A 14,846-nucleotide genomic window follows, 5' to 3' on the forward strand; every position below is an offset into this window, starting at 1 on the left:
TTTGACACCCTGCCCAGGAGGAAATGCCCTTGAGTTTTCAATCAGCCTGCCCCAGCAGCAACTCTCACCACTTGAGTTTCGGTTCTGTGGGGAATTACCTAAATCGTCTTCTCCACCTTCAGTGGAAATTCCCATGCTCATCAGGCACAAGACCCAAGAACCCCCTTTCAACCCCCTGCTCAAACATTTGCATCAGCAACTGAAGTAGTTACATGTGTGTGTCATCATGCAAGACCCTTATGTGAAGGCATTTATAAACGGACATATAAACCAGCCAATCAAAGCGGAGAAGAACACAGCAAAGTTAGCAGTGTAGGGGTCAATCAGGAATACATAGGACTTCCAATATTTTCAACGACATAATGCAATAAGCAGATATATGCAGTATTTAGTTTCTATTTTTGTTGCAGGCAATACTGCAAAGAGTAATAATCCAGGAGGTTTATGCGGCCCCTGTCTGGAAACAAACACCTCCACTTAGTGTTGGAGCAAGCTTGTGTTTGCCACCTATCAGACCCAAGATCAAAGACAGCATAATATTCATCAGAATATCCAGGTTCAAAAATTAGAGGGGGGGGGGGGCAGATCTGACTAAAGGCCAAATTAAAATGTCTTCGTTTATTTGACAGGTCCTACATGGACATATTAAAAACAAGACCCACACGTAGCAGCAAGAGTGCCTTCTTCAGGGGAAAAAGACACTCATGCCACCAGGTGTGGGCCTGATTTTGAATATGTCCATGTAGGACCCGTCAAATTAATAAAGAGCAAGCGTGAGGGCATGAGTGCCTTCTTAATAATAATAAAGACATTTTAATGTGGAGTGCCTTTGTCAGAGATTTTTTTCTCATTTTTGAACCTGGATGTACAGGTTCAATACCTTGGACTAAAGAGCACCCAAACCCAAGAAGCCTACAAACAATCTGGATAACAGCATGCCATATTCTACAAACTCAATTCATCAGAATATGTTCACCTTTGCAAAGAAGTTTAAATCAAATCACATCCGAGGGGAAGCCCAATATATGCAAAAACAAGGTCAACCAACCTACATCGTGTGCAAACCCTCCAAAAAGCAAACTGACTTCCGACAGACTATCCAATTGACGTCGAGCACGGTGTGGAGTTGTTCCATGTGAGCGGAAACATTGTCTTCTGTGACCATCCTGTCCTCCTTAACTACATACAATTACAACAACAAACGTAAGAACGGATGAACATTCAGCCCACTGTTATTTCAATACCAGGATTCTGATGGTCACTGGGTTCACCACGTTCAAAAACCGCAAGATAGCAAACTATGCCAACCGTGGACCTTGGACCTCTACACCCCCCCTGGGCTTGATTGTGGACATATAAGATCAAAAACACTTTCACAATGTGGTTAGTGAAGAATGGTGGGGTGTCTGTCAGCACAGTGGATGAAAGTATTAGGAGTGTACAGTGTACTGACGAAAGCAAGAATGAGGCCTAAGGCACGCTGTTCACTATCCAGCATGCCATCTCCATTGGCATGAAATGGGGGGGGTGTTCTCAATTCATGTAACTGTTCAAACTTGTCTATGAAAGCAAGAGCTGATGTAATATTAGAAGCCTCATTGGAATTTCTGGAGTAGTATCGCCTTGACATACTGCCATCATCAAAATGGGAATGACTAAATCGTAACGCATTGCTAAAGACTCTGTGTAATGCTATGGGGGTGTCGTACTATGGTGCTGTGGTGGTGTCGTTCTATGGTGCTGTAGTGGTATAGTACTATGGTGCTGTAGTAATATTTTTCCAACAGCTAGCTAGGCATTCCAGGTTTTTGACAAATGTGTCAATTCCATTCAAGGCCAGTGTTTCCAGGCCACTATCTTTGGATGAGAATGATTCAATCCTGTTCTGTCCAACTAACCTAATAAGTGTGTGCCTGAGGTTTTACTCACTTTTTACTACCGTAGGTACTTACACCCTCACCAAGGCTACCTCTGCTTTCTAGTTTGCACTTACTCTCAGTAATATGAAACTATTCCAGGGTAGTAGAGAGTTACCGTGTTTGCGTTTGTGATCACAGTACACCAGGGTTATTCAATTAAATGTCAACAAGGGCCAGTTTTTCAAATTCGTCAGAGTAAAGGATCCAAACTATACGTATGTATTATGGTTGCGGACTGTCAATGAAAAAAATACGAGAGACTTCAAGGAGGTAGGGGGTCTGGGGCTTCTCCCCCAGAAAGTTTTGCATTTGTATGATGTAATTTCCTGCATTTTAACATCCCTTGTGTCCCGTTTCAGCTCGATACAGAACCCATAGTTTTATCTCTTCCGAAAAACGATTCTGTATGTCAAGGGGCTTTTAGGGGGCCAGAACCTTGCCATCCAAGGGCCGCATCTGGCCCCAGGGCCGCCATTTGAATAGCCCTGCAGTACACGAATACCACACTTAAGAGTCCAACGGATGGAGAGATGGAATGGAGTGATCACACCAGTCAAACCAGCTCAACTTTCAACTACACTACTGTACACTCTGCTTTGAGACAGATTGTGTAACGCAAGTGAAATGAGCTGTCAGTTCGTCAATTGGTTAGTAGTAGCCCCCCACCCTCAAAGGAAAAGTATGATGATTTGTCTCAAGGTATTTTAACATTGCATGAATGCCCAAGTGTCTTGTAAATGTGGCAGACTGACTACGAATGCTGAAATGAGGTTGGAACTCTCACTCTCAAGGTTTAGTAAGGCTTCTCCCGGGGTGATTTCTTCTTAGGTCAAAGCATTTTTCTCTTGCTCTCTACAACCTTATTTGGCAGAGAGGACTGCTACTGCCGGGCTGAGACTGAGCTGGGCTGAGACTGAATTGGGACGCCATGCCAAGAACAAAAAAAACCATGCCATTGAACTCCAGCAAAACATAATTTATCTGGGGTGTGTGTGTGTGTGTGTGTGTGTTGTGTACATACGTGTGTGCGCATGCACGTGTTATGCATAGGTTTGTGGGTATCTGTAGGTGTGTTTGTGTGTGTGTGTGAGTGTGTGTGTGTGTGTCTGTGTTATGCATGTTTGTGTGTGTGTGTTGTGCATACGTGTGTGTGCATGCACGTGTTATGCATAGGTTTGTGGGTATCTGTAGGTGTGTTTGTGTGTGTGTGTGTGTGTGTCTGTGTTATGCATGTTGGTGTGTCTGTGTTGTGCATACGTGTGTGCGTGCGCGTTATGCATAGGTTTGTAGGTATCTGTAGGTGTGTTTGTGTGTGTGTGTAATGTGTAGGTGGTGCATGCCTGTATGTATGTTCTCTGTTGAGATGGAGAGAGAAAGGGACAGTAACAGGCCTCCCTGTCAGGAAAAGTAATTTCTGTAATTACTGTATATGGGCCATGCACAGATAAAAAGCAAAGAAACACATAGGTGTGTGTGTGTGTGTGTGTGTGTGTGTGTGTGTGTGTGTGTGTGTGTGTGTGTGTGTGTGTGTGTGTGTGTGTGTGTGTGTGTGTGTGTGTGTGTGTGTCCGGGCATCATGCCACCACCAGCGGAAAGGTATGCAAGTGAACTCAAGCACACATCATTTATCTGGGGAATGTGTTTGTGTGCATGTCTGTGAGTTATGCGTGCTTGAGTAACTCTGGTGTGTGTGTGTGTGTGTGTGTGTGTGTGTGTGTGTGTGTGTGTGTGTTCTCTGTTGAGATGGAGAGGAAGATGGAGACAGTATCAGGCCTCTCTGTCAGGACACATGCCCCACAGTGAGCGCAGTTGCATGTACAGACTCGGAGGATCGAGGTTTCAAACGGAATATTGTAAGCATTCGATAACAGCGATCTCCGGAATATTCCGTTTCCATGCGTAAAGTAGCCTTCTGCAACCGCTTTCATGATTGGTGCGCAAAGTAAATGCCTACTGCCACCATTCTGTTCAGAACTGAAAAGGAAACGGAAATATTCCGCCCATGCAACTGGGCTCAGTGACACGCATATCTCTAACTGCCTTGGTCCTCTGACTTGTTTTCCTGTGTGGGCGTCAAATGCCCCATTGCGCCGCTAATAAGTGATGATCGTCATAAGCTAGCTATGGTTAATGTGTGTGGGCCACATAAGCGCAGAGCATAAGCTCACTCGCCCTCGCCGCTCTGCAACACCACCAAACACATCTCTGATCGAGGCGCTGTCGTGACTCCGCAGCCCACAAGCCCAGAGGGAAAGCCACAATGGAGCATTCCTATCCACACCAAAGGTCATTTCTCTTTTACAAGGTGTAAGTGCTGTATATGGCCATGCACAAATGACAATACGCATGTACAAGTGTGTGGGAGAAACGTGTGTGTCTGTGTGTGTGTGTGTGTGTGTGTGTGTGTGTGTGTGTGTGTGTGTGTGTGTGTGTGTGTGTGTGTGTGTGTGTGTGTGTGTGTGTGTGTGTGTGTGTGTGTGTGTGCAAGCACTCGTTTCCATACCTCTGCTGGAATTTCCCAGCTCAGTCTTTGAGGAGGGGGCAGAGAGCGTTCCACCTCCCCCCTGCAGTTTCCATCGGTGGTATAGCCCAGCTGGAAGGCATCTGTGGCCAAGGTGTACTGAAAGATACAATAAATAGGACGGATAAAAGTAGAGTAAATACAACAAATGAAAAGCAAGTAAAAGGATATACAAAAAGTCAGCAGCCATAAAGTACAAGTACAAGCACAATCAAAAGCATTTGAGTTCTATCCAGGGGCGAAGCTGTTAGGGGCGAGCAGGGCATTTTCCCTTGGGCCCAAGGCCCTCCCGTATTGATAGTGAGGGCCCTATTGTGACCTTGTCAGGCTGTGTGGGGGGCCCTATCAGTGTTTTGCCCTAGGGCCCAGTGTGCAATTGTTCCGCCACTGATTCCATCCCATCCTGTCAGAGGTGGACAGTACATGGGGGCACAGAATCAGAATCAGAGGAGTGCTCTATACCTAGTCTTTATTTTGGATAGTAGCTGAATGGTTGTGGAAATAACAGAGCGAGTAACCCGTGTACACTTCAAGTTGTACGTGCTGGGTCGGGAGCGTACTTATGTTCCTCTGGTCCTATGTTCCCTGGGTCCTATGTTCCCGGTCTTTGTATGGGACCGGGGAACTTAGGACCCTTTTTTGAAAAAAGGATTCTATGTTCCCCTCATTGTATGTTTCCAAGTTTTCAAATTATGCCCTTCCCAAAACCATCCCTAAAACTAACCTGTCAGTAACACAATGTTTCTGAGTTGTAAATTTGTGCCTTGACCAAAAGTATCCCTAAACTTAACCTGTCAGAGGTGAAACAACAACCTGCGCTTTGTCATGTGGCAACAGTCTACTTGGAAGCAGCGGGGAACATAGAACCCTTTTTTGAAAAAAGGGTCCTAAGTTCCCCGGTTGCGGGGAACATAGGACCCGGGGAACATAGGGAGGACCCCGCTAGGTCATGGAGAGGGACATGCCTGAGAAGTGAAGACTCTCATTGTTGAGGGTCCAAACAGATAAGATGAAAGCAAATGTTGTCATTTTCTGTTTGGAGCTGCAATATGTGTCGACGACGTGCAGAATCTTGACAGTATCAGCATGCTGCTAACATACTTATTGCAAAGTGATATCTGCCACCTGGTATCTGCTAGCCGTCAAAGACCACATCAAAGCCTGCTTTGTCTTGCTTTGAAGTAAAAGTGACCAAGCGCCTGTGAGGAGTTTTCTGTGAGGATTTCCCTTATTGGATTATCTGCCTGACTGAGAATTTACGCCAATACAGTTCAGCAGGTTCAGTGAATAATAATAACAGGGCAAGAAGCAGGCAAACGGAGATGGTTACCATTGCTTTGAACCAGACTCAGGAGCTGTTTCCACGTAGCAGGATATTTTTAAATGCGGATATTTTCTCCTGCTGGTTACATTGGTTTTGGCATTCCATTTCCACGTAAGCAGATTTTTAAAACCCACATATCAAAAATCCTGCTGTAAAAATATCCCAGTTAGGGCGCTAAAATGCACCCGTTACAACAGAGTTTTTATTTTTATCCCCATGTTGCGTTTCCACCTAAACAGGAGAAAAAAATTACCCTCATAAAGAAATATCCTGCTACGTGGAAACAGCACCTCAGTGCCTTGATGCTTTAAACCATTTTAGCCTGATGCTGTGTATATGTCGTTTGACCTTTGGCGCCTGGAGCGACATATATGCTGCATTGAGGCTCTTGAGATTTGAGGTTTTTTTTAAATTAAAAATGTGGGTATGTTAGAGCTGAATGAACACATGCTAATGTGAGATGAGGGTCCTAGCTTTTAGATGCAACTTATTTCATGTTTTTATGTGCTTCGGAGGTCAAGATATTTAGGTTTTAATAGGCAGAGGGCACTTTTTCCCAAAAAGGGCTTAGGCAATCAGCAGGCGTTTTTTTGAAGGTGCCTTGGGCTAAAATGGATTAAGACAAGAGCCCCTGTCATAAGTGCATTGCTACCATAAGGACAACGACCAAGTAGTAACGCATTACTAAGAATGACTGTACTACTAATGTATTGAGACATCGACTAATTTTAGCATCACCGGAACCAACGCAGACATTTTAAACTTAGTCATGCTAAATGTAAGTCTGTGACTTTTCTGACTAATAGGTCAACTCACATGGTGGCGCCAATGTTATTTGACAAACTAAGTTGGTAAGTGGTCAACAATGACTCTTTTCAGCAGGGGGTCATAAAGGCTGCAGAGAACATTATTGGCTGCCCTCTTCCATCTTTGGAGGGCCTACACAGCACCCGCTGCCTAAAAAAGGCCAAGTGCATTCTGAGAGACACATCCCACCCAGGTCACAGTCTTTTTGAATTGCTGCCATCGGGCAGGAGATTCAGGTCCATTAAGACAAGGACAAACAGACTGAAAAACAGTTTCTATGCAGCGGCCATCACAGAACTGAATTTTGCATCAAAAGCATAGTTTTTATATACATACCATTCTTTTTATTCCATTTTTTAATTTTATTTTTATTCTTATTTTTTATTTATTTTTGCTTCAACAAGGAATGCACAATTTCGTTGTGCTTGTCACAATGACAAATAAAAGATATTGTATTGTATTGTATATTGTATTAGCAAAGTGATAATTAGATGTAAAGCGTACTTCCAAACAAGCAACGAATCATTCCTTAATGCTGACCTATGCTAAATAGTGGACCCTTGTTACTGTATAAAAAGGGCTACCAAAGTGGGGAAGTTGAACAGAGTTAGTGCGTAGGCGAGTAAAAGAGTCTCCACACACCTCCCATAGATGGGCCACGGTGGGGGCGTCTGCCCAGGAGTGTTCCGCGTTCAGGCCATTCTTCCCATTCTTATAGATCACCACGGAGAAGGACTTGTCAAACCACCTGAGAGAGAGAGAGAGAGAGAGAGAGAGAGAGAGAGAGAGAGAGAGAGAGAGAGAGAGAGAGAGAGAGAGAGAGAGAGAGAGAGAGAGAGAGAGAGAGAGAGAGAGAGAGAGAGAGAGAGAGAGAGAGAGAGAGTGAGTGAGTGAGTGAGTGAGTGCATGAGAGAAAGAGAGACCATGGACATGTGGACATGAATGAATCCATATGTGTCTGTGGGGGGAGGGGGGGTACATGACTGTGAAACACATATTTGTGCTTGAGAGTGTTTGTTCCTCATGCAATGCTGTGTGTGTGAGGCTCTTTCCAACTTTTGCTTTAGAAACACACACACATTCAGTACACACAAACACACTCCTTTTTACAAGCTGTAAGACATATTTGATATTTACACCATGTTGATTACTCGCCTGGTCCTGACCATCCCATAATACTACCATTTCCATTTCGTATTCATGGTCTGGACTTTGTTTGATCTGACGCGATTGCAGGAAGCAGGAAGGACATTTTCGGAAAAATCAGGATTTAACTTATAAGTTGTTGAACAAACATGTCTGACGTCCATCTATGGCGATGTAGGGCCGTTTAACAGACATGTCTGACAGAATATCCTACCGTAGGACAAAATTACAATGTAGGACCGTTTGTCAGAACACAGGCGCAAATCCTACCGGTCAACATCGCTCCACAGAAGACAGGTACCAGACGTAGTGCGGAGCCAAGTGTCTTGGCGGAAGTACGTAGGATGGCGTGCTAGGCTAGTTGCTTACAGTCAACAACAAAATACCCCAAAAGCTGTCCCAAGACTGGGTGCTGGTGTACACATTGTCTATGTATGAACGTCTTGCATGAAAGGTTCACTGGACGCAACCACTTCTAAGTAGAGATGCACCGGATCCTGATTTTTAGGATCCTGCTGGATACCGGATCCACTGCTTAAGATCCTGCCGGATCCGGAACCGGATACCGGATCCTACGAAAGGGTTGAAACACATAGCCAACTCGCACACGTGAGCCCTTTTTATTACGTTGGCGCAAACTTTTTTTAAAGACTCATTGGCTTACTGGCACACTGCCTTCAATGGCCGCTTCCAAAGGGCTTTCACTCATGCAGCGATTGGGGTTGTGAAAGACTGACTGAAAAGCCTAGGCTACGTAAAAAGTAGAGATGCATCAGATCCTGATTTTTAGGTAACTGCTCCACTGCTGTCGAGTTTACTTTGGTCTCACATTTAATTCCTAATGGTGAGGTGTTTACATGACGCTTTCAAAGCGGAATTAAGCTTTATTCAGAATTTAAGTGAGTTAATTCGGAATTAAATGTCCCATGTAAACGTAGCCTATGTGTGCTTGTATGTTTTCTTGAAATCTGACCTGAGGAATAAAAGTTGATGATGATGATTATCTCCCACTTGCTTCTCATGTTTCCCATGTTACGGTCCACAAAAGCCCTTAAAATATACCAAAGAAAAATGACAACGGGACTTTCACTTTCACTTTGATACCCAGCATTCCCTGACTCCCAGACTCTCCCTGTCTGGAACGCCCTTTAGTGAAATTCCCTGAACAATTTGCAGACTGGAAAACACAGGAGAACACTGGAAACCCCTGCCCTGATTCACAAACACAAGTAAGTCCTCTTCCCGATGGAGGGGGAAGGAGGGTGTACATTTTCTGACGTTGAAGGACAGGCATGCGTGATAAACGTGTGTGTGTGTGTGTGTGTGTGTGTGTGTGTGTGTGTGTGTGTGTGTGTGTGTGTGTGTGTGTGTGTGTGTGTGTGTGTGTGTGTGTGTGTGTAGCTTACTTACCGGTCGTAGCACTTCCCGTGCAGCAGGGACTTAGCGTAGCGGTCCAGGTTCCCCTCGGGGTCATCTCCCATCATGCCCTCCTCCTGGTCGTCCAGCGTGACGAAGAACGCCGCCTTCTCAATGCAGTCCAGTGAGCGCTTGTTGACCCCCGAGCTGAAGTGCTGCTTCCGAATGTGGGACCATGGCACGCTGAGGAAGGAAGGAAGGAAGGAAGGAAGGAAGGAAGGACATGGAGAGATAAACAACAGATGAAGACAAGAGGTCCAGACAATGAAGATGGACATACTGTGTAACGTGTTAATGGTTACGGGGAATATGTGCTAGGGTGAACAAAATTTCGGCGCTGAAAGAGAGAGAGAGAGAGAGAGACATGAGGAAGGTCTACCTAATTCTTTTTTTTTTGGTCTTTTTCGACTTTATTTGATAGGACAGTGTGAGAGGTGAGGTGAGGTGAGATGGGGAGGGGTCAGCAAAGGACCCGGACCCGGAATTAAACCCGAGTCAGCGGCATGGCAGGAGAGTGCCCTACCGGTTGGCCATGGCAGGGTCGGTCTACCTAATTCTAGTTTACAAGTTCAGGCTCATTACAAGAGACAGTCCAGGCAAACAAACACAAACGCAACAGCCAAACACAGCTCACGATGCAGAATGCCATCTGAGGGCAGTTTACCACAATCACACTTTGGGGCATTGAGGAATGCAGCATACTTATAAGAAGAAGCCATTAATCGACTTTAACCTCAGGTACCTACTTGCAAAAAACTGACTGCTAAATGTGTAAGCCCTTTTTGGGAAAAAGTGCCCTCAGTCTATAAAGACCTAAATATCTCAGCCTGTGAAGAACATAAAAACATTAAATAAGTTGCATTTAAAAGCTAAGACCCTCCTCATGTATTAGAATGAGTTCAATTAGCTCTAACACACCCACATTTTTTATATAAAATCTCAAATGTCATGAGCCTGAATGCTGCACCTATGCAGCTCCAGGCGCCTATGTCAACGCTGAGTATATGCAGCACCCGGCATCAATGGATTCAACTTCATTCATATCACATGTATTGCGCCCGAAGGCTTTTTCTATTCCTTTCTTTCTTTGTGTAATTACCATCCAAACAATAACACACTAGTCAGCCACACAAGCCAGCAGTGCTACAACCTCAAAACTTATACCACCCTCGGATGAATTTGAATTTGGCCCCTCGAATGAAAAAGGTTCCCCATTCCTGCATTACACTGTCTAGAATGTATACAAATGCACAGGTATGTGTGCATGCAGTGTACACTACAACACACCTGAAGCACTACCCTGGCATCTTCCATGTACAACACTCCATCAATTTTACTTTGAAGCCTTGCACATTCAGAATGTGCCAAACTCATAACATCTGCCGTGCAAACTTTGCAACACAACCTTGCAGAATGGAAGTTGTGTAAGCATTATCCTATGGGGGGTGGTCTCATCTGTTTTCACTTTAGATTTTTACTTCAGATTCGTCATTCGTTTTGAAGGGTCTAAGGTCAGACATCATGGGCCTATACTACAAAGCTGGTTCAGGATAAGTTAAGCTTAAGGTAAGAGGTGAATCATCTAATAGAAGAGCCAGGAGTCCTCATTTTCTTAAGAAAATCTCTAGAATTAGATAGAGATGCACCGGATCCAAGATCCGGTTCCGGATCCGGCAGGATAATAGGGTTTTTCACAGGGTCCGGATCAGGCAGGATCTTAGGCAGTGGATCCGGTATCGGGTAGGATCCTAAAAATCAGGATCTGGTGCATCTCTAGTTTTTACGCAGCCTAGGATTTTCAGTCAGTCTTTCAAAACCCCAATCACTGCATGGAGCGAAAGCCCTTCTGAAGCGGCCGTTGCAGGCAGTGTGGCAGTAAGCCAATGAGTCTAAAAATAGTTTGAGCCAACGTAATAAAAAGGGCCCACGTGTGCGAGTAGGCTATGTGTTGCAACCCTTTTGTAGGATCCGGTATCCGGTTCCGGATCCAGCAGGATCTTAAGCAGTGGATCCGGTATCTGACAGGATCCTAAAAATCATGATACGGTGCATCTCTAGTATTAGATGATTTACCTCTTAACTTAACCTTAACTTATCCTGAACCAGCTTTGTAGTATAGGCCCCATATGGAGAGACAGAGGAAGCAGAACAGCAAGGAGGAAGAGAGACTGGAGGTGTGACGGAGGTCATCTTGCACCTGTTTACCCCCCTCGGGGATCGAACGTGCGATCTCGTCAACTACAACGGTCCGGCAATGGGAGACACAGTACGATACCGCTGGGCTAAGAGACTAGTCTCTCGGCCCAACGGCACGAGACTGTATGAGGCTATCGGAGGGAGGTTTACCAACGTTCCACGCCAACTCTGTGCTAGTTAGCCTCCGTTACAGAGGCAAGAAGAAAAACCAGACACGCATGGTAGTACGTCAAGGTCTTCCTCATATTCTCTACGATTTACATTGTTTTGGGTGCATTCAAAAGGGTCACACTATCCCTACTGATCTTCACTACTGTCCACCAAGTTTGGAAATATGCTCATGCTTACACCTCCACTCACATTAAATAATCAGTTATATTTTGTACCATCCAGTTCAATGAACCATACCAAGCAGTAATATCACCTGACTCAGGGAATGGCTGGAAGAACAGGAGAATATTTACATTCAAAATAAGATTTCCAAAGATGATGTTGTGGTGCACCTATAAGTAGGTGCAGTGTGGCTGGGCACGAAGACTGATAAGGCAGCTTGTTTCCTTTGCAGAAGCACTTTGATCACGAGAACGGCTGCTGACCTATAAACACTATAAACCGGAAGACCAAAAAAGTGGTGAACCCCATCTGACAGCAACATTTATTTCACTAGAAATGCCCACAGGGTGTGTAGACCTCCACCAAGTGGGGTAAGTCATGGGTAAGCAGTTGGGGCATCAGACTTGCAACCCAAGGGTTGCCGGTTCAACTCCCGACCCATCAGGTTGGTGGGGGGAGTAATTAACCAGTGCTCTCCCCCCCATCCTCCTCCATGACCATCCGGATCCGGATCATGAATTTAATCACTTGATTAAAATTTAAATCACTTGTTCCTTTTGTAATTTCCAGTTTCATCTAAATCTGTTCATAACTTTTTGAGTTATCCTGCAGACAGACAGACAGACCAATGTGACAGAAAACCTCCTTGACGGACGGAATTATTTACGCCACCAGCTCAAAATGTTAGCCTATAAATAAGGTGTTTATTGGCTATTGGCTTCAAAATAATTTTAAGTGACTAACATCTTGATGATGACCCTGATGAAGGCGTAAGCCGAAACGTTCTATTAAATGTAACTGCATGAAGTTCTGAGTGCTCTTTTCATCAAGTTTATCCTACTATTGTCCACCGTACGTTCCTCACACGGTGTGCGTTTACAAAAACCTGAAGAAAGTTTTTAACACAAACGCAACCCCAAACCCAAGGCACATACAAAACAAGTGACTAATAACTACTGCACTCTCCACAAGCTCACTCTCCAGACCTGCAAAGGAAGGAAGTGTAAGTGCAACAGCATGCTTGTCAGCGTCCGCTTTCTAAGAATCGAAATGACACCTCAACACCCATCTAACCAACAGACCCTTTGAACGGAGGAAACTGTAGCTGGCTGAATCTCATTCTTAGAAGAGGGCAACACAATTGTACAAACAAACATCATGTTGTCATGTGTTCTTCTTAGAAGATGAAACACAATACAGTACAATAACAATTTGCTCCTGTGTCTGTGAACCTATTGAACTCAGATCACTAACAACTACCATTCTTGTAATGCCACGCATGTCTGTAGGAGGCTGTACTAGATATGCACTTTAAGTATGCACTTACTGCATCTCTATGGATGGCACTTTGTCTGTATTTGTTTTTTTTTGTTTGTTTTTTGTTTTGTTTTGGGGGGAGGGGGGGCGGGGCAATAAAAATAATCTTGAATCTTTAAAACAAACCAACATCAAGTCAGCTCTTGTATCACGACTGGGGAGATATGGCATCCACCAGTATGAAATCCAGACTGTAAAAAACCTGTTCTTATTGACCCACATCACGTGCAAGCCCACGTGATGAAACCAAAACAGCTTCCAACAAACCAATGGATGAACCCACTAACCAACAGTGCGGTGAAGAGTCACTGCATGCAACTAGATGTTTTTAATCAAATTTCTTGATACTGTTGACTTGACAATTTCTGCTGTGAAGATGAAAATACTAAACCAGAAATGAGATAATGAGTTCAAAACATGGAACTCTTTCCTGATAGAAACAATTAGATGAAAAACAATGAAAAATATAAAAGAAGTAATGTTCTTCTTGCTAAGAAGAAACGTTGTGAGATTAAAGTAATGCTAAACTTCTTGATGAACTTCATTTTCAAGAAGAATGTAGAAATCATTTAAATGCTTCTCCTCAGCTGTTCACATTTCATCCGACAGTCATTTTGGATAAGTAAACTTGCCAATCATAATAAGGTTCTAATCATTTTATTAAAAGTCACTAACTATTATTGCAAAATGAAATTTCAGAAGTAAAAAAATATATATACTTGTAGGGGATTTCACATCATATTTCCTATGAAGTAGCAAGCCATATATACAGTATAGCCTTTCCAATGATGATAGTCATGTCTCCAACTAACCACGCAACACCTTGACTAATGGCAATTCTGCTACACTATGTTAATTCTCTTGACCCTGAAGGACAAGGAAGGATGTCACAGTTATTACCAACATTCTTTACTTTATCTACTGTATATTCCCTCACACATTTATTTTGTAGTATGTTTATTTCCTCATTTGTAAGCTCTGTATAAAGGTTCTGGTATTTTCTAATGAGTTGGAGACTAGAACAGACCCCTAACTTCATACTCATACCGTTTCAATTCCGACCTTAATAGACCATGGGACTGTATTAAATTGAAATAAAAAGAAATCCAGATCATTTTTTAATAAGAGACTAGATCAGACAAAGTTTGTGGTTTATCTCATATCTCTCTTGCATGTTTCCTATGGCGGGAAAATGTGTCCTTTAATCCATCTCAATTGTTCTCCCAAGTTGAGATACAGTAGCTTGGCCACAGGCCTGTGGATTCAGGGTTTTAAAAACACAGGACGTGATGTTATTTTTCCTTAAGTGCCTTGGGCTCTGCATGGCAGGGACGTCCTCCTCCCTGAGCCAGGCTTGTGCCTGACCGCATACCTGGGACTAGGTGTTACAGTCCTTGTTTACCTTAAAAAGGTGGGTGGGGATGATAGTCATCACAGGGTGGGTAGGAGGGGGTAAGGGTGTCATTGGGGTCGTCAGGTGGGCACCCCCCCTCATCTATGGTGTTTCGTTGATGGGCCCACGACACCTGAGGGGGGTTCAACAGCAACACCTGGCGTCCCAGGTGTGCCCCCCTCTACCATACCCCCTTCTAGACTGCACACTCCTTGTGTCATCTCATCTTGGAGCCCAGGTGTTGTCTCTCCTTCTTATCCAGAGCCACTGACTTGCTTTTTCAGCAGCCCTGGCCAGGGCTTTGATGGATTGGCGTTGGGCTTGGCCTCTGATCCCCATGTCCTTGAGGAGACTGGTCACCGATCTGCCCACAAAACCTCTGCAGCCTACCTCTACAGGGAGAACTATGGCCTTCCAGCCCTGTTGTTCAGCATCCGCTGCCAGCTCAGCATACCGCAGCTTCTTCCGCTCGAA

At 44.3% G+C, this 14,846-nt stretch overlaps 1 protein-coding gene across 1 annotated transcript in view; it reads right to left on the reverse strand.

Moving 5' to 3' along the window:
• The window catches only part of cpt1a2b (carnitine palmitoyltransferase 1A2b), a 59,087-nt gene that overhangs the window by 12,830 nt on the left and 31,411 nt on the right, over positions 1-14,846 (reverse strand). Inside the window, exons 11-13 of the mRNA XM_063191013.1 lie at positions 9,128-9,316; positions 7,214-7,319; positions 4,423-4,539 (exon numbers count right to left, since the gene is read on the reverse strand). Of these exons, the coding sequence (XP_063047083.1) occupies positions 4,423-4,539; positions 7,214-7,319; positions 9,128-9,316 (412 nt within the window). The remainder of the gene's footprint in view (positions 1-4,422; positions 4,540-7,213; positions 7,320-9,127; positions 9,317-14,846) is intronic.

This window comes from Engraulis encrasicolus, chromosome 2 (genome assembly GCF_034702125.1).
Source record: "Engraulis encrasicolus isolate BLACKSEA-1 chromosome 2, IST_EnEncr_1.0, whole genome shotgun sequence".
In the NCBI taxonomy this organism is placed as follows: Eukaryota; Metazoa; Chordata; class Actinopteri; order Clupeiformes; family Engraulidae; genus Engraulis; species Engraulis encrasicolus.